General features: G+C 37.5%; 1 protein-coding gene across 6 annotated transcripts in view; it reads left to right on the top strand.

Moving 5' to 3' along the window:
• The window catches only part of LOC133657345 (signal-induced proliferation-associated 1-like protein 2), a 225,716-nt gene that overhangs the window by 151,205 nt on the left and 48,660 nt on the right, over window positions 1–25,851 (top strand). For all 6 annotated transcript variants that reach the window (XM_062058556.1, XM_062058555.1, XM_062058553.1 and 3 more), the window contains 2 exons: window positions 7,267–7,541; window positions 25,219–25,473. In XM_062058556.1, coding sequence (XP_061914540.1) covers window positions 7,267–7,541; window positions 25,219–25,473 — 530 coding nt within the window. The remainder of the gene's footprint in view (window positions 1–7,266; window positions 7,542–25,218; window positions 25,474–25,851) is intronic.

The following is a 25,851-nucleotide window of genomic DNA, read 5'->3' as shown; positions in this document are numbered from 1 at the left end:
CTAAGTCTAAACTGTGATAATTCCTTCATTTTAAACTTCCTTGATTTCTGCACCCTTGGAGAGAAGAAGTGATAAATTATGTCCTATGTCTCTCAAACCATATCATTCCCACAGGGGCGGGAGCCCAGGTGATAATAGGATTCATAGTCGTCCACAAGAGATTTTTTTTGCCAGAATCAGCTTTTTTTGCATGACATTCAAAATATTTTATTTTTATTAACTATGCTTGTGACGTCCTTCAAAAGACAGTTAAAGGTGACCTATGATTAATTTAGTCTTTTCTGATTTATAAATGTTGTGACAATGTTGGACACTCGTGTTAAACGATGCCAAAGCATCAAATCATAAGGCTTATTCATTAAGGCGTGAGCTTAAATGCAGTTTTGGATGTTTCTTTTTGCCGGATTTTGCAGTCAGGCTACGTTGTGATGTCACTGCCAGGTGGATGTACTGATTTGGACATTTAGTAAAGCTCTCAGCCAATGGGGAAGGAGCTCCTCCGCCTCTGCATCAGGCTATGGAGAAACACAAAAAAAGAGTTCGGACAAAGTAATATTTTCATCTACTCATGGCTTGTGCATAATAACACAGACGTGCGATATGCAGTGACATACATGCTGCTAAAAGCAACAATTTTTTATGCAGTAATTGATCGGCGATTGTGATATTGTATCTAATGTTGTGACAGGTGAATCAACATATTAAGTTTGTTTTCGATTGTGTCTGGAAAAACAAATTGCGGTCATTACTTCAATATACATACTTCTTGTTTCCATTGCAATCTACAAACGGCTCCAGAATCGAACATCTTGCAGACAGACTCAAAAAAACGGGTTATAAACGTGACTGTGGAGCAAAATTTAAACCAAAGCATATCCATAATGTACAGTGCATCTGGAAAGTATTCACAGCGCTATCACTTTTGCCACATATTATGTTACAGGCAGCCTTATTCCAAAATGCAATACATTTACGTTTGTCCTCAAAATTCTACACCCAATACCTAATAATGAGATATAATTCTTAAAAGTTTTTTTTTTTTTTAGAATTCTTTGCAAATTAATAAAAAATAAAAAACTAAGAAATCACATTTACTGTGATTTGAAGCACAAAAGTGAATCCTGTTTCAACTGATTATCCTTGAGACATTCCTACAGCTTAATTGGAGTCCACCTGTGGTAAATTCAGTTGGTTGGTCATTTGGAAAAGCACATACCTATCTATATACGTATAAGATCCCATGCTTGACAGTGCATGGCAGAGCCCAAACCAAACATAAAGTCGAAGGAATTGTCTGTGTACCTCTGAGACAGAATTTTCTTGAGGCACAAATCTGGGGAAGGCTACAGAAAAATAACTGTGCCAAAACTGCCCCAAGATAGGTGTGCCAAGCTTGTGGCATCGTATTCAAAAAGACTGACGCTGTAATTGTTCCCTAAGGTGCATCATAAAAAGTAGTGAGCAAAGGCTGCGGATACCTACTGTATGTACATGTGATTTCTTTTTCTTTCTTTTTTTTTTTATAAATTAGCAAAACATTATTAAAAACACATTTTCACATTGTCAATATGGAGTAATATGTGTAGAATTTTGAGGACAAAAATCTATTTATTACTTTTTGGAATAAGGCTGTAACATAACAAAATGTGGAAAAAGTAAAGCGCTGTAAATACTTTCCCGATGTACTGTTCTATCTAGACCACAAGGAAGTGTTTTAAATGTAGATTAAAATCATTTTAGGTTCTCTTTAAGTTTATTAGAGGTTCATGTCACATGAATATCCGTTTCACAAACATTTGGAGGATGCCCGGTGGAACACATTACATTCATCTACGACGATGTATTTATAGTTTTTAAAGAATAAGAGTTTTTAAAAGGCTTGGTCTATCTTCTACTTACTAAATTGTAGCGTCTAATGTCTGATCTACTCTTACTGCAAGTCTAGTCATCTATAGCTCTGCTGTATTCACTGTAAATTAATTAGATGTTTGTGTTTTTATTTTGTATTTGCATAGATGGAGCACAGATAATCATGCAACTGTTGGTTTGGCGCCGCATTCCAAATGGCTAATACTCAGTTGGTTTAGTTGTTTTGGATAGCCTACAGTATTTAAGATCTTAGTATTGGCTGATTGGATCTAACTGTGATGTTGTTGCTACTCTTTTGATGCTTTATGAATATTGTCATAGGTTTAGGAAGGAGATGAACAGAGTGTACTGCAGTTTCCAGGTGTTTGCCGCTTGTCATCCCAGTGATCATACTTTGCAATCATCCATCCATCCATCCATTTTCTACCACTTGTCTCTCTCAGGGTTGCGGTGGGGTTGGGGGAACATCTCCCAGTTGCACTCGGGCAGAAGGCGACCTGTTCAGGGTGTACTCATCACAGGCCCAACACATATCGACAGACAACTATTCACAAGAAGATGAAAACAATTATAATTTATTATTTAATATTGGCTTATTTGAAACCATCTGTGAGTGCTATTGCTATTAGTAAAATATGTCATTATGCCAAATTAGCATACCAGGGTCTTGAGTTATTTTCATTTTATTAATTGTATTATTCCATTCAGTCCATAGAACATTTTGACTCTCCTGTTGGGACATCACACGGACCCATGTCAGCCATTAGGTCACATATTCACATGTACCGATTTGCTCTTGATTAAGTAAACCCATTAGGACCAAAAAACAGACTATGTTTATCAAAAATGAGTAAAATAAGCCAATCCCTACAGCAGACTGTTAAATGGAATGGACAATCAGTGTTCATGAGATTTGGGTCAATTTTTGAATTGATGGACATAATGAGGGAGCCTAACCCAGTTTTTAGGGTGATGAAATAAGGTGGCAGTTTTTGGGACTGTAAGAAGACTGCAGCCTCTGGTTTACCCTTCTTTTAAGTTGTGTAGCTCAACAAATTAGATCCACTTTTTAAATCCCGACATCTCACCTAAACTACACATAACATGATTTCAATTTGTATATTAACTTTAATTTACAAATATAGCTATCACTAAATTGGCCCTAGTGCGTGAATGTGAGTGTGACTGTTGTCTGTCTATCTGTGTTGGCTCTGCGATGAGGTGGTGACTTGTCCAGGGTGTACCCCGCCTTCCGCCCGAATGCAGCTGAGATAGGCTCCAGCACCCTTGCGACCTCGAACGGGACAAGCGGTAGAAAATGGATGGATTAATTGTGTAACCAAAAAAACAACGTGGGAGTTGCTGCTTGAACCTCGAACACAAGTCAGTGTTTTTCACAGGACTACAATCTATTTGTGGTTGTAGTGATTTGCCTGTAAAAGGGGACGTACTAATGTAATTATCAAACTTTCATAATTGGCCATGAAACATTTGCAAAAATGTGAGTGGAGAACATGAAAGAATGTTTAGAACTAAAAATAAATGTTCTTTTGTCTCTTCTTTGGAGACATTTGTGAGAACTTTTAGAAAGGAGAGGAGCCCACAGCAGCTCTTTGTGATAGTGTGCTTTCATTTCTGAGTCTCCAAAAGTCTCCACTAGATTTGTCGCTAGTCGCTTTTTTAGAGGGTTCCGATTACTCGCTAAATGTAGAAACAAAGTCACTTTTGCTGGCAGACCAGGTTCCTTATAATTTGTTTATGCGTGAGGGCGAACATAAACAAACCCATTTGCGGCGGTCCAAATGTATTTATGAATTGGAAACACTGCAAATCATATTTTGCACTAAAACTAATCATAATAAAAGTCCCTTATGCACAAGTAAATCATTTAAAAACGTTATTAACTATTTTAAATTCCATTGGGCAAAATTAAACTGTGTATCACATTGTATTACAGCATTGGCCCACTTTAATATCTAAATCTATATCATATATGCAACTAAAACTATTTCAGATGTTGTCCACACGTCTTCCTCTCATGAACCTTAATATGGGGCCAAGGACAAAGATTTTGCATTATGTAGATAACACGGAAGGTCTAAGTGTCTTTCAAAAGTAGTAACTTTAGTTAAAACACTCAACATAGGAAAGAACAGAGCAGGTCATATTAGCATTTGTGATTAGCCAAAGGACATGTCTTCCTCATTGAACATGCAAATCTCTCACATTTGCAAAGCTCTTGCCCAGCCTGTGGGATTTGTGAAGGGTATTTCACAAAAGAAGTTGAAAAAGTACTACAGTAATAGTAAGTGTCTGTCTTATAAAACATGCATCAGTATGAGGTGACTCTGCACAGTTTCATCCAAAAGGTGTTTTTGTAAATGTCCTAAAAGTTGACCCAGGATTTACAGACTGCCTAGCCTGTGATGTAATGTGAACTAAACAGGCCACGCTATGACGCAGTGTGAGAGCAGTACTAAAAGCTTTGTGATAACATCCTGCTCCCCCAGGGTGTCGCTGTGCTCGGGAGGCCCCAAGTTTAGATTTTATTGGACAGATAGTCCTATGTGTGGTCCTTTTCTTTTGAGTTTCATATGAGTGAAAGTTCCATCATTGGATTAAAATGATGAAAATAGATTTTTTTTTCAAAGATTAGACTTTTTTACGTGTTGGTACTGTATGATAAATCTCCTCAGATTTGGGCTGCTGGGGTTATAACATTTTAAGATGGAATTTGGATTTTGTAAATCACAGTGATTCATTTACTATGTACAGCCCTTGTGATTATATGTATTTTTAGCTCAATCTATTTGTCACATGCCTCCTCTGAGACACATAGCAGTAACACTCTGGTATTCCTGATTAGTCGGTTTATTGGTGCTATGCAAAATTCACTGAAGTTGGTCTTCTATCTGTTTTATCATTGAAAAAAACAACTCTGACACAAAAATTCAGATAATATAGTAGTGTCAACTTTGAAAGTACAGTAGAATTTTAAGAATTGGCGTCATCTGTCACAGCATCCAAAGAGCCAGCTGATTTGTTCGTATTTAAAATCAGTTTTTCCCTTAGTTGCTGCCTTTTCCCTATTATACTGAACAGCCAGAACAAAGATAGGCGATCCATGTGTCCAAACAAGTTCTGTTTCCAGTTCTATGGTTGTAAATGCATTTATATTTTTGCACTCATATGTTGTGCCATTACAATAAATTCAAATACGCCAATGAAAAAGCAAAAGCTTTTCTTCACACACACAATGCTACACACCAAAGAGTACAAAACAGTAGCACAAAACGTTGTTGTCCGCCATTGTTGTTGTCGTGTTAACAATTGTGCATGTGTGATTTTCTCTTGTTCTTCTGTTTTTGTTTATCATCACCCTTCTCAAGAAGTAGTGTTTTGCTTGTCCACATGACAACAACAAGGCGGCATTAAAAATAGGTATTTGCAGGGCACACAGATATGGATAAATACCAAAACGAAAACTCCATAATCCACATACAACAGTGACGTGCGGTGAGGTTCATGGCTGGTGAGGCACTGACTTCATCACATTCAGAATTACAAACATATGAACCCTAAAGAGTATCTTATTCACCATTTGATTGGCAGCAGTTAAAGGGTTATGTTTAAAAGCTCATACCAGCATTCTTCCTTGCTTGGCACTCAGCATCAAGGGTTGGAATTGGGGGTTAAATCACCAAAAATTATTCCCGGGCGCGGCGCCGCTGCTGCCCACTGCCTCCCTCACCTCCCAGGGGGTGATCAAGGGATGGGTCAAATGCAGAGGACAAATTTCAGTGTGTGTGACAATCATTGGTACTTTAACTTATTTTTAACTTTACACATACAAACTGTAGCACACAAAAAAACACATTTAATTAAAAAAACTTTATTATGGTCTTACCTTTACTTATAAATGAAGTCCATGCGCCGCTGTTGTGCTGGATTGGTGCGCCCCCGCCATGGGGTGCGCCCCCTGATGCGAGTGTTGTATCAACTGGAGCCCACACTTGGAGTTTCCACGTGCAGGATTGAATCTATTTAGAGAAGTTGTTTAGTGGGAGGCCGTGGGGTGCGGGAACAGTGGTGTTCGTGTTGGAGGAGTTGTGAATGAATGAAATATGAAATCCGTGCTGCAGTCTGCAGGTGTACCTAATGTTGTGGCCCTGCAGTCATTCGCGGCTCCTCTAGCGCGGACATTGTTGTTTTTGCACTTTTTGGCTTCTTGTTGAATGGTTTTTTTGGGTGGATTCGGTCTTCCACGTGCATGGAAAGTTTGGGTGTGGGCTTTGGTTGATGTGGCACTCCCGTCGGGGGGTGCATTCTACGGCGGGGGTGCATTAACCGGCACAAGGAGGCGGGATTACTGCGATTGCTCAGCACAAGAAATACGTTACACACATACAGTTGTTGACAAAATACACTGTACATTATATACCTCAGCTACTTAAACTATGGAAATGTATATTATAGTTCATATAGCAATACGGTCTCACTGCACAGCAGGCCAGCAGTTAGCCAAGTCCGCAATCCATGTTAAAGCACAACTCAGTGACGTGCCTCAACTTGCTGCTGATCACCGCAAGTCTCTTCTCTGTATTTGAACGGCAAATGTGAAAATTCAGCGATTTTGAATAAAAATAATCTAAAACTGGTGAAGTTAAATGGAAAATAACTTTATAGTATAATCACTGGATACATATAACAATTTAATACATTTTTTTTCTTTTTAAATTTTTTTTCTTTCCATGATGGCACGTGAGGCCCCGCCTCACCTGCCTCCAGTGACTGCACGTCACTGACATACAAACAATAATTATGTTTCCCTTAGAGGACACGGTCCATTCGTAGTGGTCCATCCAGGTTGTTTGGGTTCTCCTAGCACAGCAGGGTAGGGTTTCTACTAGTGTGAGAATCTGGTAGAGTGTTGACAGGCCAAAGTCTGAGTTAATGTGTCCCTGAATCCAGCTGCCACTCTGAGGTATATGGAGGCAGTCAACCACAACTGAACCGAGACTAATCTGGCGAGTGATTAAAGCTCATTGGGAGCAGTGTGATTTCTTCTCCAGTGCTTCTCCTGAAACACTTTTGGGAAACCATCCACGCTCAAACTGGAGTGAGGCCTACAAATAGCTTTGTCAAATTATGTTGTCAGGCTAAAGATAGATAGCAAGCATTTATTTTTGACCTTTTTTTTTTAGTGTGTTTTACTTCTATATGTCTGTGGTACTGATGTTTACTGAGCATTTTTTTTTGTGTTGGTGTGTTATGGGTAAGATACAATTATGAAATGAATCCCAAATGTGCAGTATAGTTGTATACAGTCAACACTATGTCCCTGCACTGCGATAGCACTCATATTGCAGATAATAACCAAACTGATTTTAATTCCAGATCACAACCAGAGGCTGTGAGACGACAGAGATGACTTTACGGCGCAACGGTTTGGGCCAGCTCGGTTTCCATGTCAATTTTGAGGGAATAGTGGCTGACGTGGAGCCATTTGGCTTTGCCTGGAAGGCAGGCTTGAGACAGGGAAGCCGACTGGTGGAGATCTGCAAGGTAGCTGTTGCTACTCTCACCCATGAGCAGATGATCGACCTGCTGCGCACCTCCATCACTGTCAAGGTGGTCATAATCCAACCTTATGAAGACGGCACCCCTCGACGGTAAGAAAAGTGTTTTCTATTTAATAATAATAATTAATAATAATAATAATTAGCTTTATTGTCTCCGAGGAGAAATTTGTCTTGGACATCAAGACACAGCGTTTTACATACATACATACATACATACTGTTAATCCGGCAATACAGGGACGACAGTGAATAGTGCGCAGGTACATCAGTTAGTTATGAGATCACACATTACACTCCCCTCGTATTGCACACCTCCCGTATTGCACTATCCCAATATTGCACTCCTTATTATTGCGTCCGGTTATTACATTAGTTTTCTGTTGTTAAGTGCTTTGATTGCCAGTGGAACAAAGGAAAATCTCTACCTGTTGAGTTTGTATGTTGCTGTTCTGTACCGTTTACCATTTGTTTGTTCATTAGGTCACATTTCCTCTGATGTTTGAGAGACTTAGCATAGGAAACTGCTTAATTACTTGTTAAGTTTTTTGTTAAAAGCTTGCTTCCTCTGTTGATGCAGCTGTAGCACACAATCTGTCAGCATTTCTCACTAATAATGTTGGAACGAACATTTAGATTAATTATTTAAGATCTTGCTATTGTCTAGTGGCTCACATTTGCGGATTGTGTTTTTTTCAATGTCCTCCCCTCATTCTTCTGTTCAGCAATTAGAGTGGGAGCGACTGGCTTTTTGGGAACAGTCACCCATTGTGAGACATCATCACTAATGAAAAAAGAAAAAAAAAGAAAAGCACATTTCAGATAATGTGATGGGACGAAATGGACTGTGTTAAAAACATTTTTACTGAAAAGGAGTCAGTCCTGTGAGCTCCATGTAAACTCCATCCCAGAGTTTTTTTTAAATTAGATTACTCTCTAGAACTCAGTCTTACAAAAATACCACTGAACAAAAATATACACGCAAGTTCATAATACTTTATGACAAACATTGTCCATGGAAACAACTCAGTAGAAAGCAGAGAAAGAATAATCAACCATGGATGACAAAAGGATTAAAAAATGCTTGTAAGAAGAATACACTGTATAGAACATTTATTGCACAAAGAACTAAAGAGGCAGACATTAAGTACAAAAAGTATAAAAACAAGTTAACAAACATACTATGATCATGTAGAAAATAATATTACAGTGAATTATTGGACAGGAACAAAAATAATATGAGAGCAACATGGGGCATCCTCAATAGCATTATTAAAAATGGCACTAAGAGGGATTACCCCCAAATACTTTTTAGACGGAAATATAAATAATGACAACATAAAGGAAGTAGTTGAAAGCTTCAATAATTACTTTGTAAATATTAGACCAAAATTGGAAGAAAGGATTCCAGACCCAGTTTCAATTGAGGACTATAATGATACCATAGAGCGAAATCCCAACTCGTATGTTCCTCAGTAATGTGACACAGGAGGAAATAGTAATAATCGTGAAAAAATGTAAATCTAAGACTTCAACTGATTGTAACGGAATTGATATGGAAACGATATAAAGGGTTATTGAAGAGATCTCAGGACCATTAATGTATATTAGTAACCTATCATTTCAAACAGGTAAATTTCCAAACAAAATTAAAATAGCTAAAGTTGCACCAATTTATAAGACTGGAGACAAACACCAATTTAGAAATTATAGACCTGTTTCTTTACTTCCACAATTTTCTAAAATCATTGAAAAACTGTTCAATAACAGATTAGAGAGTTTCATAAATAAAAATAGAATACTCGAAGAGAACCAATATGGATACAGAGCTAATGTTTCAACTTCAATGGCTTTAATTGAAATTACAGAAGAAATTACCAATGCAATAGATAGTAAAAAATGTGCGGCAGCAGTGTTTATGGATCTAACTAAAGCATTTGACACAATTAATCACAATATTTTAATCAAAAAACTAGAACGATACGGCATCAGAGGGTTAGTCTTAAACTGGATAAGAAGTTATCTAACGAACAGGAAACAATACGTGAAGCTAGGCGAACACACGTCTACAACGCTAAATATATCATGTGGTGTACCTCAGGGATCAATACTAGGACCTAAATTATTCAATCTCTATATAAATGACATTTGTAAAGTTACAAAAGATTTAAAGTTAGTATTATTTGCGGATGATACAACAGCGTTTTGTTCAGGAGAGAACACACAGAAGATAATACAAATATTAACAGAAGAAATTAACAAATTAAAAAGATGGTTTGACAAAAACAGACTATCGTTGAATCTCAGTAAAACTAAAATAATGCTATTTGGTAACAGTAGAAGAGAAAGTCAAACACAAATACAAATAGACGGAATAGAAATTGAAAGAGTAAATGAAACCAAATTTCTAGGTATAATGATTGATGATAAATTGAACTGGAAATCTCATGTAAAAAATATACAACATAAAGTAGCAAGAAACACATCAATAATGAATAAAGCAAAACATGTTCTAGACCAAAAATCACTTCATATTCTCTACCGCTCGCTAGTGTTACCATATCTGAGTTATTGTGTCGAAATATGGGGAAATAACTACAAAAGTACACTTCATTCATGAACGGTGTTACAAAAAAGATCAGTTAGAATAATACATAATGTTGGATATAGAGAACATACAAATCCTTTATTTATTGAAAATACTGAAATTCCATGACATAGTGAATTTGCAAACAGCTAAAATTATACACAAAGCAAACTATAACCTGCTACCCAAGAACATACAACAATTATTCTCAAAAAAAAGAGGAGAAATATAATCTTAGAGAAAAATGTAATTTAAAACATTTGTATGCACGTACAACACTTAAGACCTTCAGTATATCAGTATGTGGAATTAAATTATGGAATGGATTAAGCAAAGCAATCAAACAATGCACTAATATGATCCACTTCAAGAAACTCTTCAAACTTAAAAGTGTTTACAAAGTACAAAGAAGAAGAACCATGATAAACATTCTGAATTTATTTCATCCATCCATTCTTTCATTCTCAAAATAATCTTACTCATCTCATCATATGAAATATGACTTACTTCACTAATTATTATTTATTTCTATTGTGATTACTTATGGAGTATATTGTGAATAAATTGAGAACAGGAAGTGAACAAACGTTTTAGCAACTGTTATATAAAAGAAAATGGGTAGGATTAAATAGGTTCTGCTTCTTCCTACTCTTTTTCGAACATGTTGAAAAGAGAAACTGGAAATTGTGATGTATCATGTTGTATGCTTGCATGTTCTAAATAAACTCAAACTCAAACTCAAACTCAACACTTTTGTTTTTGCTCCCATTTTTCATGAGTTGAACTCAATATCTAAAACATTTCCTAGTATATATAAATATTATTATTATTAAATATTGTATATATATATATATATATATATATATATATATATATATATATATATATATATATATATATATATATATATATATATATATATATATATATATATATATATATATATAAAATACCTAATCTTCTCAATTATTGTTCCCAAATCTGTCTAAATCTGTGTTAGTGAGCATTTCTTCTTTGCCAAGATAATCCATCCCACTTCACAGGTGTGGCATATCAGGATGCTGGTTAAACAGCATGATTATTGCACAGGTGTGTCTTAGGCTGCCAACAATAAAAGACCACTCTGAAATGTGTATTTTTATCAGACAGCACAATGCCACAAATGTCGCAAGTTTTAAGGGAGCGTGAAGTTGGCGTGCTGACTGCATGGACGTCCACCAGAGCTGTTGCCCATAAATTGAATGTTCATATCTGTACCAAGCCGTCTCCAAAGGCTTTTCAGATAGTTTGGCAATACATCCAACCGGCCTCATAACCGCAGATTGTGTGTAACCTCAACAACCCAGGACCTCAACATCCAGCAGGTGTACCTCCATGATCGTCTGAGACCAGCCACCTGGACAGCTGCTGCAACAATTGGTTTGCATAACCAAATAATTTCTGCACGAACTGCGAGAAACCGTCCCAGGGAAGCTCATCTGCATGCTCGTCTTCCTCATTGGGGTCTCAACCTGACTGCAGTATGTCGTCGTAACCAACTTTAGAGGGCAAATGCTCACATTCGATGGCATCTGGCACGTTGGAGAAGTGTTCTTTTCATGGATGAATCCCGGATTTCACTGTTCAGAGCAAGATGGTGGACAGCGTGTGTGGCGTCGTGTGGGAGAGCGGTTTGCTAATGTCCACGTTGTGAATCGAGTGGCCCATGATGGGGTTGGGGTTATGGTATGGGCAGGCACATGTTACGGACAACCAACGCAAGTGCATTTTATCGATGGCATTTTTTTCTTTTTTTTTTCGTTCATTTATTTATTTATTTCAGGCAATGACAAAAATGTACAAGTTGACAAAACATAATAATATAAATTAATATAGTGCATTATTGTCCAGTTTTGCCTGAAAGGGAGTGGGAAGAAGATAACTTATTTAATCCCACCCCCAGTTCTCCATTCAGTGATTATTCACATGAGTTTCACTCTCACTTTGTTCAAGGATTATAATACAGATGTTGTATCATAGTGGCATTACCACAGGTAACAATAATTATTACACTGTAACAATCATTTGTATCAACAATGTAGGAATAATGAATATACCAACAATGGTAATAGACATCATAGCAATAATGGTAAGGAAACATTGAGCACATGTTAACACTTTGAGACAGAGTACAACAGCAGGTCATATTAAAGACCCTCATCTCTATATTTGAACCAGACCCCATGTTTGTATAATAGTTTAAATTGATTAATAGTTTGGCATTACTTGTGTTGTAAGTCCAGTTTGTTCCATAGTTTTACTCCGCATACAGACACACAAAAACGTTTACGAGTGGTTTGAGCTCTCGGCAATAAGAAATATCCAAAGCCTCTCAAGCTATGAGCTTGCACTCGTCTTATAAAAAACGTTGTAGATTAGGTGGCAATAATTTGTTAAAAGCTTTATATAAGATTATTAATGTATTATATTTAACAAGGTCATCAAATTTGAGCAACTTTGATTGCATAAACAGATTATGAGTATGTTCTAAATAACCAACGTTGTGAATGATCCGCACTGCTCTTTTCTGTAATATGATCAGAGGATGAATTGTGTTTTGGTAAGTATTCCCCCATACTTCAACACAGTATGTAAGGTATGGCAGTACCAAGGTGCAGTATAGAGTACGGAGTGCATTTTCATTGAGGTATAGTTTTGCTTTGTTTATAATTGAGAGGCTTTTGGAGATTTTTGTTTTAATGTGTCTGACATGAGGTTTCCATGATAGTTTACTATCAATTATTACTCCCAAAAATGTATTCTCATTTACGATTTCAATTTGGGTACCATCAATACTTATTTTCTGTTCAGACGTTATGTTGCGATTTCCAAACATTACTATCTTAGTTTTATTTATATTCAAAGATAATTTAATTGTGTCCATCCATTTTTTTACTATGTTTAGTTCTGTGTTTACTGTATTTATGAGCTCATTATAGTCATCACTACTGTAGAATAAATTTGTGTCGTCTGCAAAAAGTATAAATGTCAGTATTTTGGATGTATTAAACATATCATTAATATATACATTAAACAGTTTTGGCCCCAACACGGACCCTTGGGGGACACCACAAGCAATGCCAAGAGTATCAGATAAAAATTGACCCATTTTAACAAACTGTACCCTCCCTGTTAAATAACTTTTTAACCAGTCACTAGCCAGCCCCCTAATTCCATATCTTCCCATTTTATCTAGTAGAATTGAATGATTAATGGTATCAAAGGCTTTCTTTAGGTCAATAAAAATACCAACTGCATATCTTTTATGCTCCAGTGCATTAGTAATTTCCTCAATAGCTTCAGTTATTGCCATTGAAGTTGTTCTTTTGGACCTAAAGCCATACTGACCGTCATTGATTATATGATGCTTCTCAAGAAAAGATTCAAGTCGAGAGTTAAATAGTTTCTCTAAGATTTTTGAGAACTGAGGCAAAAGAGAGATTGGTCTGTAATTGGTGAAAGCGTGTTTGCTGTCACTTTTGAAGAGCGGAGTTACTTTAGCGATTTTCATTTGACTTGGAAAGCAGCCAGTCTGGAATGATAAATTACATATATAAGTTAATGGTTTTATAATATTCAGGATAACCTTTTGAACCAATATCATGTTGATATCATGGCAGTATGTGGAGCACTTACTTTTACACTTCCGCACAATGTTTGTCACTTCCTGCTCATTTGTAGCTGAGAGGAAGAATGACGAAGAATTCTGTTCAATAGTTGATTTTGTAACTCCATTGTCTGGGATATCAACAGCCAATTTAGGACCAACATTTACAAAAAAACTATTGAACTTGTTTACTACATTAGTCATATTATAATATTCACCGTTTTCATCAATAAAGTAATCAGGATATGTCAACTTGGAATATCCTTGTTTTATTAGACTATTCAAAACATCCCAAGTTCCTTTTATATTATTTTTGTTTTCATATAGGTTTTTTTTGATAATATAACCGTTTGCTTGTTCTTATAATATCAGTTAATTTATTTTTATACTTCTTGTATCGTTGTTCGACTTCTTTTGTTTTTATTTTGATGAAAAGTTTGTAGAGATTGTTTTTCTTTTTACAGGCATTAATTATCCCTTTTGTGATCCAAGGGCTATTTTTATTTTTTCCTTTTATAAAATATTCTTTTACGGGGCAATGTTTATTATGCAGGGAAGTAAAGATGTCTAAAAAATTACAATAAGCACTGTCCACATTAGGTTATCTGTATACTGAAGTCCAATCCTGAACTGCCAAACTATTGTTTAGGGCACAGATTGTTTCCTCAGTTGTTATTCGTTTAGAGATTTTTGCCATAGTGTCTTTGGTTTTCTTGAGATGACAGTCATATAAAGTAAAAACAGGTAAATGGTCAGTGATGTCACATATAAATAGGCCACTGGTGACTTGATTTCCCATAATGTTTGTAAAAATGTTGTCAATGATTGTGGCACTATGTGTTGTTATTCTGCTTGGTTTGGTTATGGTTGGATATAGAGACAGGCTGTACATTGTGTCAATGAAGTCATCAACATGTTTTTGCTTGGTTGAGTTTAACAAATCAATGTTAAAATCACCACAGATAAATATGTTTTTTGGTTCACAGAGGAAAATAGTTTACCCATCCACTCATTGAAAGTTTCTATGCTTGAACCAGGTGCCCGGTATACACAGCTCATGAAGATATTTGTCTTTTTGTCATTTAGGATTTCCACTGTTAAACATTCAAATAATCCATCGACTGCTATGGTCATGTTTGTTAAAACTTTAAATGTAACAGATTTATGAATGTACAATGCGACCCCTCCTCCTATTTTATTTATTCTGTTTATGTATGTTAATTCATAGTCATTCAGACTAAAATCAATACCTTTATCACTGTTGAACCAGGTTTCAGTGATTGCAACAATGGTAAATGGATGACTAAATTATTTCAAGTAATCCTTGATAGCCTCAAAGTTAGTGTACATGCTTCGACTATTGAAATGTATTATAGAAAGACTATCTTCTGATTTTACACTGTTTTCATATTGTTCGCGGGTAAAATAATTACAGTTTTTAACAATCGCAGAGAAAAAATTATTATCAGGGTCTATGTCCATATCAGTCTCTGTTGTGGTGTGCTCTTGGTACTCACACATGTCCAGTTCTTTTTGTTGATGTTGGAGGATCTTCTGTAACATGTCCATATTAATACTTGGTGTGGTCTGTGTTCTTGGTGTGGGTAGCATTGAGATGATGTAAAATTCACAAAGCTACATTGATACCAAGTACTGCATCAATGTCAATACTTATCAAGATCTTCTATTTTCCTTATCACCAAGATTTTTGTTTCCTCCGGCGTCCCATTTAGTTTGATGAAGATCTTACAGTTCGTTACCCAGGTTTGTTGAATCTTGCTTTGCCTTTTAAGTTGTCGTGTGACCCTTGCGATGTCAGCATTTTTCTTGGTCAAGTGTTCATTGATGAAAACATCTGTTCCTTTGAGTTTGCGTCCTTGCCTTAATAGTGCGATCTTCTTCTTTCTGCTTGCGAATCTCATGAGGACAGCGGGTGGTCTCTGGTTCCTCATGGTCAGTGGGTGACAAGCCTCGATGTGCTCCAGGTCCATCTCTATCCCCCTGCTTTGGAGATAGGAGGCCACCTGCTGCTCCACCGACTGTGCCTCCTGCACGCTGGGCTCCCCGCTGTCCGCGGCCACCGCACGTGCGTAGTTGCGTGGCTTGATCTTGATCCCGGTGATGACCACATCATTCATGCGGGAATATTGCTCCAGCTCGTCCACTCGCTGCTCCAGGTCCACAATGCGCCGGTCTTTTTCCACGTTCTGGAGGCGTAGTTGTTTCACCTCCTCCAGCAGGCCCAAAAGCTGCTCCTGGTGCTCCCTCACCGCAGTCACATCGCCGCACAGGGAAAGGAGTGTGAGCCTCATCTCCTCGAACTCCTCTGATGTGGGGCTTTTCCTCGGTGCAGGCATCACGGTCTATCTGCCGACGCATCCAGCAACAGAAGGAAAAATCCACCTCCGTATCTCAGGCCGGTAATGCTAGCCGGCTCCGGTGTGCTAGCTCGCAGCACCGATCGGCACAAAGCTACAAAGTGTCACGGCACAGTGACACAGCGAAGCCAAAACAGCACAAAAAGTACAAAAAAGTACAAAAAGTTGTACTAGCTTTGCACAAGGTAATTGCCAAACTCGACAGCCCCACTTCGAAAACAGCCAGACGCGCGCAAACTCCAAACCGGAAGTTGAATGCACAGAGATGCGTGACGAGATCCTGAGGCCCATTGTGCCATTAACCCGAGACCATCACCTCATGTTGCAGCATGACAATGCAAGGCCCCATGTTGCAAGGATATGTACACAATTCTTGGAAGCGGAAAACATCCCAATCCTTGCATGGCCAGCATAATCACAGGACATGTCACCCATTGAGCATGTTCGGGATGCTGTGGATCGGCGTATAGAACAGCGCGTTCCAAGTTCATGCCAATATCCAGCAACTTCGCACAGCCACTGAAGAGGAGTGGACCAACATTCTACAGACCACAATCAACAACCTGATCAACTCTAAGCAAAGGAGATGTGTTGCACTGTGTGAGGCAAATGGTGGTCACATCAGATACTGACTGCCTTTCTGACCCCTCCCCCCCCAGGCTCCCAATAAAGCCAAAATGCAAATTTCGGAGTGACCTTTTATTGTGGGCACACCTGTGCAATAATCATGCTGTTTAATTAGCATCTTGATTTGCCACACCTGTGAGGTGGGATGGATGATCTTGGCAAAGAAGAAGTGCTCACCAACACAGTTTTAGACAGATTTGTGAACAATATTTGAGAAGAACAGGTATTTTGTGTATATAGTAAAACGTTTAGATCTTCGAGTTCAACTCATGAAAAAAAGGGGCAAAAACAAAAGTGGTGTGTTTATATTTTTGTTCAGTATAGATAATATATAGTTATAACATTGTGTTTTCTTGACAATTAAGTAAATATGTTTCAGAGATGTACTTCAACAATTGCCAATTTATGTTTGGGAAAGGCTTTGACATAACACTCAGATTTGCAGCATTGTTTTTTGGATGTTCCGTGCTACAACAGCCCAATTGTTGCCATTTACAAATGATCACGGCAGGATGTCAAGTCCAGTCACTCGGATTTGCATCAAAAAGGAAGAACTTGGGTTTTAGAAACAATACTGTACAGTATTTGTTATGGATTAAAATGTTTGAATCATGAGCGTATAGGAACACATCAACAAAAGATTACAAATCTTTGACAAAAACAACATTTAGCATATTTCTTTTGAATAGTCAAACACTGCACATTAAGCACAGATCTGTTATAAGGTCAACTTCTCATTTAGCCATAGAGGAGCAGCATATTTGTTTCCCCAGATGGTGGCCCATAACATGCTTCCTCTGTGAACCCGACACAGCAGCCTCTCTGGCTAAACTGATGTCTAAGCTTCTTACCAAGATCGGCAAACACACACAAAGATCAAAATTGTAGTTGAGGGAAGCTAAAAAAAACAAAACAATTATCCCTCAAAGATTGGTCCAGCATCCAAGAGCTGTGGTTACACCGTGCATGGAGGATTGAAGCAACCAAAGCTCTTGATGTGGTCATTGTGCCAGTGTAAGCTGTGCAGCTTGGTTTGTGTGACATGTGGGTAATCCTGTAAATCACAGCACCTCGGACATTATTTTTTTTGCATAAAATACATTGCTCAATCAGAGTACAATAATCTGAAAGTCAGAAGGAAGCGTAAACAAGGTGACGTACAGTACATATTGAACTGTGTTTCATCCGGATGTGGCATTTAAAACAGATGCATCCGACAGATTAGTGGGTATTACCAGAGAAGACCATACTGGTCTGTGCTTTTCAGCTTTGCTGGGGTATTTCCCCACTTGCTGAACACATAAATTATTGCTGTCTCATGAGAACCTTAATAGTCTCTTTCAGGGTCTTGCGAATATTCTCCTAAGTTTGCAACAAATCAAGAGGCGAGAGATCAGATGAAGAACCTTGAGAGCTCTCAATTCTTGTTTACTGGCTGCTCTGAGTTTCTTAAGTGATGCAGTCTACAATGAGTGCTCCACTTTCTCTACAAATATCTCAAAGGAAAGGAATTTAGCCGGGGCTTAAAAACCCCAGTCTGTCCCCCATGGCTCGAAAGTTGGGGGCAGGCATAACAATGGACTCAAGTCTTACGACCTCTAGACAATGTAACTTGCTTCACACTGCCACTGTGTCATGAAAAATATGTTCTTAACCAAATATGGGTTGGGAGGGATGCTTTTGTTTAGATTACTTCATTTGGAATCTCTGTCACATCACGGTTAGATCTGCATTAGTTCTGTTCTTTTTGTGTAGCCAATTCCCTAAAGCTGCTCAGCTGCTTAAACCGTTTTACTCACGTCTGAAGCCAAAGCCAAAGCAGATATGTATCTATTATGAGTTGTACCTTGTATTAAGGGCAAGATGTGGTTTTAGCCCAGTGTAGCACCAGAGGCTTTTCCGTCACCATGTTAAGAATTTGGGTATCAAACTAATGACTAAAAGATTACAAACATTAGCTCTATGAAAACAGGAATAACGTGCTGGCAGTGTTTAAATATATGGCGTTTAAGTTTAAGTGAACTACAAGACACACATTCGAACATAAAAAAACAAAATCAAAAGATAAGTGTGTGTTTTCTGGCATCAGCAATCCGTTTTCATTCTACACTATACCCCCGAGAGCTTGTGATCCCAGGATTGAATGTTTATTTCATATTAAAGTGGGTTCAACCTGCCACAGACCCCTGCCAATAATGAGTATTACTTGTGACATTTAGATGGCCACTTGTGACCTTTTCTTTGAAGTGCCATCAGACTAGTCATCATGGATTTTCATCTGGCCTCAAGTTAAGCCGGATTTCTCACTTCCCATGATGACACTCTGTGAAAGAGAGCGTTGCTAAACAAAAACTCTGAGAACCTGCATCACAAATTGCTCTGCTTTAATCCCTCTTCGCTTTCTATGCAGGAGCCTCTCTTTCCTTGAGATAACTTGGCAAAGAAATCATTGAAGAGGCTTTTTTCAAGCGTTATTTTACAGACATTTTAGCACACCTTCTTAATGAAGCTGTGGACAATGCTCCACAAAGGGCTGGTGGAGGTCACAACCTCTCTGGCTCTTTGCTGTGACACGGTCTGTGGGAATGGATTAGCATGTCCTTCAGTCCCTGGCCATGCCATTGAAGTGACAGCTCTCTGACTGGGGTCCAAGGTCCTGTTGTCACATTCATCTATTCTATTTTGTTTAGAGCCAATAGCTGATTACCCCCCAACTTGCTTTGTAAGTTCAGATTTTTTTATGTTATCTCGCTGTAAATTTGATACACTGGTGCGGTAATGACTTCCTCCAAATCAAGACATGACTGTACCGGGTTGATGGTTTTAGTTGTATATGTCCTATTTCTCAACAAGCTTATATAGGCCACTAAAGTTGAATTTGTAGCATTTATGTAAAGGTGCATTAGTTTATGTTTTGGCAGTTCTTGTTGGAAATTGTTCTGGAAGAAGCAGACAGCGTGTCATTTCACACCAGTTCCTCTCCTTTAAAGCTGAATGAATGTGTCTACCACCCATTTTTTCCACCGCCATACTTGAGCTCAGGTTTAGTGCTGGTTTCCTGCTGTTACGCCATGATTTATATGCACAGAGACATTCGCCCCCTATACAATACAGCACAAAAAACATTCAGACAGTATGATGGTTGTTTTTAAAAGTCAACACTGAGCAGGAGTATTAGGGTCATACCTTCACACTTCTTGACCATTCTGGTGTTAAAAAAAAACACAGCTAGAAACCAGAACTGAGAGATTTCCTGTTGACAAGCTGTTACCCACGTTTTTCCTTCCAGGGAGTAATCGACTGTGGCAGCTAGGCATTACCATGTACACACAGTTCATCAAGGTAATGAGTGGGTATACAGTACAGTGGGAGGAAAACGTCAGCAACATTCTTGAGGCTTTACCACATTTTCATCCCTAATGAATAAAAGTAAGAACAGATTACAATCTGCAGTCAGTGAACAGAGAAGCAAAGTGTTACTGCACATCCATCCATCATCTTCATAAGCACATATTCACATCGAGTTGCAGGGCAGTTGGAGTCTATCTCAACACAGCACTCAATAAGGTAAGAGTAAGGTTACCAACCGTTCCTTGAGAAATGCAATTGTTACATATGTATCTCTTATTTAATTATCCCGTATTACTGTGATATTCGAAAATAATATTTACCTTTTAGCATCCCAACTGCCTGTCCATTTCATAACAATATTGGGGTTTAACGCCACATCATTTGAAAACTTATTTTTCTTAGATTTGACTGATGTACATCATTTCCGGATACAATTATAAGTGAAGGTTCCTTTACACGAAAGTTACACTAGTCCAAAAAAAACTGAATAAAACTCAAATTTGATGACTTATTGTATTTGAAAAGCTGATACAAATTGACTAAATAAGGTCTTCTTGTGTTGATAAAACCCAATAGATATACTCTAGACATTCCACTATAATAGTTAGTTCGCACCAAACCTTACATGCATACATAAAAACACACTCACCGCAGAAAAATCCATAGTTTTGGTCATAAACACACACATTCCCCATTGGGCCTTTTTCCACCAAGAGTTCATGAACTTTAGTTCTTGGAAATAAAGGCTCCTGTAGAGGTGTGTGGTTTGTGTTTCTCCCGCATTTCACAGTTCAGAGTAGTTTATACAAATCAGGCTGATGATGTATAGATGAGTGATAGAGTAAATTTCTACACTGATACCATGTAAATAAACATATTAAGTAATTTTTCTTTTACCAAAGTGTAAGTAAATTAAATACAATGTAATACAATACAAAACGATATAAGATAAGTAAGTCGTTCCCCAAGGTAAATATTAATTCTTGAGGGTCAGGCAATTTACTTGTGATCCATTTCAGCTGTAAATAACAATATATAAATAATAAATGTCAGTATCTTTCTCACGGCACAACATAAACGCATCAAGTTTAGTATTTGTTTGTTAGCATTAGCATTCGGTTCACTCAGGTTGAGACAAATAACCACACTAACGGCGTATCAATGACTACTTTTACAGCTAGTACCAAAGTAAATAGTGAATATTTGATGTGATTTACCTTCGTTCCACTTTGTCCTTGCATTCACATTTATCCATCAAACAATGAGGTCGGAGTCCCAGTGAGCAGCTCGCCTTGCCACTTTGAAGTCCGGCTGAATAATTTATATTTCTCTGTATGTACATTCTAAAGAGTCGGTCCACTTCTCGTAGCTTTAAGTTTGTAAAAATGAATAAACAGCATGAAACTGCATACTAGTTTAAAGACTAGAGCTAAGTAAAAACACTGCAAGATAGTTCCGCTGATCGGCGTTCTTCAGGACAAAGATGCCCCACAAAAGTTACTGCAAGTCAAAAGTTCCTTTCGTTCTACCTTCTCTCTGTTGTTAAGATTGTAAATGATTAAGAAATAAACAAGTTGTCCTCCCATATTGTCATGCGGGCTGAAATTTTAAATACTAAGTTTTGGAAACGCCCCAACTGTGTTCAACCAATCAGCATTTGACAGCACAGTCTGCCTCTCTGAGATTCTTGGGGAACTTCTGAAAGTCCCACATCACTACTCGGAATTAAAAATAGTTCCTGTAGAACTAAATCTACCCGGGTGGTGGAAACACAGGCGGGTAAATGGGAAAGTTTGTGTAAAAGTTCCTGCGGTGGAAAAAGACCTAATGTGTTGATTGCAAAGTCTATTAGCATGGAAGAATTAGCCACACACGTGCTACCAAAACAGCTCTTATCTCTGGAGCTTTCGATTGACACTTGGCTCGAAAACAATAGAAAGCTGTTTACCTCATTTCCTGTAGCCAATAATTTAGGGGGGCCAAAATCTACCAGCCCCTCTTCAATGTACAGTACGTAGTTCAAAACAATGAAATTGCGAAAATGCCAATATGCTGCTTTATGGAAGGATTTTTATGTAATGGCGCTAAACTTTATGCAGAAATTGAACAGCCTTAACTGTCACTCTGCCTTAGCTTGGCGGCAGCTAGCTTTGACTTTTTACCGAATGACTGCCGTGCTAATTTAGCAGTAGTCGCAGTGCTAGCTCATTTATTTTCATGGTATCATTTAACAACTCTGATCTTTTGTTGTCATACTTATGTTTTGTCCTGAAATCACAAGATGTGTATCTAAGTCGTTTAATGAGCATACACATATTGTGTCTGAACTTTGAATTGATAATTAAGAAGTTTCTTAAATTAAACAGTTAATTATTTGTAATATTTGCACTAAAAAATATTGAACAATTAGTTTGCCCTGTATATGACCCCCTTGTATATGTTTCAAAGAAAACAAATATAATCATCGTTGGTCATCCATCATACACTACACATGAAGTAAATACATTATTTAAACCACAAGATCAGGAGGATGTTGTGCATGCCAATAACAGTAACTTCATCATGACATGATGTAGACATTGACCAGATGGGTGAGATGGATGAATGGAGGAAACTGTAGATGTTTTATGGTTGGATCATGTAACACCCACAGACTCAGTCAGATGCTAGCTGTAAACAGCCAGCCAGCCATGGCCTAGTTTGATGAAAGTGTCTCACTTGCATGGATTACTTGCCTCCTTTACAATCAGTCAGTGCAACCTCCTCAAGCCTCTCTGTTTGTACTTGTGACCACAGCAATGTACACATTCATTTCCACCCGTCAGTGGGTTCTGGAAAATAGACTTTGGAGGAGCATGGAAGTGTAATCAGGAGGGTCATGCTTGAGATACTTTTGGCGAGCTTGCACAACATCCAGGCTATTTAACCCTGACCCATCACCCTGTAAGGCCCTTCCTCCCAAGCATACACTCAAAGCCCAAGCTCACAGATTAATGTTGCATGAAACAGGATCCCTGGGCCGGTCCACTGTGGAGCTCCTCACTGCTGTTAACATTAATGGGATGGAGACAGTGGAAAAAAAAACCTTGATTGCTTTATTATGACAGGTAAAGTGCATTGTGACTGAACACGTGCGAGCAAATGTGTGCCTATGGTTTAGTAATTATCCCTGTAGCGTTCTATAATAGTTTTGTCATTATAATTACAAATCCTGACCCACTTCCCCCTTTCCCCAACCATAATATGTTATGAAGACATAGCAGGGTCCAATAATCATTGTGATTGAATTACCTGTGATCATCGATTTGAAACAGTGTTCCACCAAACGTCATTGAATCGCGAGCTAAATACCAAACTGTTCATCTAATAGATTAATATTAATCAGTTACCGCAAATATGGAGTTAATTTTGGTCCACAATAAATTTCTCTAACGATGGATGCAAAGATGAATGCACTAATTTGCATCCTAATAAAGGTTTGATTGTTTTGTATTAATAGTGAGATAAATTTACCCTCACCTCTGCACAGCTTTTTAGCATAATGTTCATGTTCCATCTCACTGCATTTCCCAGCCCTATTTGCAGAGCAGCTCCTTTAACTCCTTCACTACTCAGCAGTAATAGACACAGTTAGTATGCGATTAGTACTTAGCTAATTGTTCAACATCATGCATAGAGAATTAAGCTTCCCTGCAATTGATTTCCCAAAGGCCGTGGATTAGATCATAAACAGGCAGATCCTCTGTTGTGCAGAAACAAAAGTTACTAATGCGTTAGGCATAACAACCTCATATATATATATATATATATATATATATATATATGTATATATATATATAAATATATATGTATATATATATATATATATATATATATATATATATATATATATATATATATATATATATATGTATATATATATATATATATATATATATATATATATATATATATATATATATATATATATATATATGATATATATATATCATATATATCATATAGGGGTCATATGATATATATCGACCCCTTTTCCCGTTTTGGGGTCGATATAAGTGTATATATAAATAACATAATATTTATATATCAATATATATATCACTATATATATCAATATATACATATATATATATATATATATATATATATATATATATATATATATATATATATATATATATATATATATATATATATATATATATATATATATATATATATATGTGTGTGTGTATATATAGAGTGCTCAACCTGAGATCGGTAGGTTTTGAGTTCAAACCCCGGCCGAGTCATACCAAAAACTATAAAAATGGGACCCATTACCTCCCTGCTTGGCACTCAGCATCAAGGGTTGGAGTTGGGGGTTGAATTACCAAAAATGATTCCCGGGCGCGGCCACCGCTGCTGCTCACTGCTTCCCTCATCTCCCAGAGGAGAATACTTTCGCCACACTTAGTGTGTGTGTGACAATCATTGGTACTTTAACTTTAATATATATATATATGTATATATATATATATATATATATATATATATATATATATATATATATATATATATATATATATATATATATATATATATATATATATATATATATATATATATATATATATATATATGTATACTGTATATATATGTGTGTATAAAAGGAAAAAGGTGAACTAACTGAAAACATGTTTTATTTTCTAGTTTCTTCAAAATAGCCACCCTTTGCTCTGATTACTTTTTTGCACACTCTTGGCATTCTCTCGATGAGCTTTAAGAGGTAGTCACCTGAAATGGTTTTAACCTCACAGGTGTGCTTGAAGCTCATCGAGAGAATGCCAAGAGTGTGCAAAGCAGTAATCAGAGCAAAGGGTGGCTATTTTAAAGAAACTACAATATAAAACATCTTTTCAGTTATTTCACCTTTTTTGTTAAGTACCGTACATAACTCTACATGTGTTCATTCATAGTTTTGATGCCTTCAGTGACAATCTACAATGTAAATAGTCATGGAAATAGAGAAAACTCATTGAAGGGGAGAAGGTGTGTCCAAACTTTTGGCCTGTACTATATATACTGTATATGTGTGTGTGTGTGTGTGTGTGTGTGTGTATATAATATACTCCAACCTTTTGGTCAACTTTTCTCTGCCTTTATACTACACTTGCCTTTAACTTCCCCCATCCCTTCTTAGGGGTTGCTCTGAGCTTTACCGCATTCCCATGGTGGAGTACAAAGTCGACAGTGAAGGTACACCCTGCGAGTACAAGACACCCTTCAGAAGGAACACCACCTGGCATAGGGTGCCAGCAGCTGCTGGAGCTCCTTTGTCCAGAGGATCACCTACTCAAGGACCAGATCGCCTCCAGTGCCAGCAGATTCTGCAGCAGCATCAGGCCGCTATCCCACGCAGCACATCCTTTGATAGGAAGTTACCAGACGGATCCAGGTACAGTCAATGTCCAGTTATGTCTTGTACGTTTCGTCCAGATTTTATCTAATTCAACCATTATAACCAATGTAAAATGTATACCCACAGAATATGACGTAGGGCTGCACAATTTGGGAAAAAAATGTGAATCTACAATGTTTTGTGTTTTACACGCATATATTGTAATTTGTCAGAGGCATACATTTGCTCAGTGGCCTAGTGGTTAGAGTGTCCGCCCAGAGATCAGTAGGTTGTGAGTTGAAATCCCGGCCGAGTCATACCAATTGTCATGTCTGTGATCATGTTTTGTTTGGCCATGTGCTGTTTTGGTTTTTGGACTCTTTTTAGTTCCTGTTTGTTTCCATGACAATTTATTAGTTTCACCTGTTCACATTT

This window comes from Entelurus aequoreus, linkage group LG09, assembly GCF_033978785.1.
Source record: "Entelurus aequoreus isolate RoL-2023_Sb linkage group LG09, RoL_Eaeq_v1.1, whole genome shotgun sequence".
Classification (NCBI taxonomy): Eukaryota; Metazoa; Chordata; class Actinopteri; order Syngnathiformes; family Syngnathidae; genus Entelurus; species Entelurus aequoreus.
This window is presented reverse-complemented; position numbering and strand designations above follow the sequence as displayed.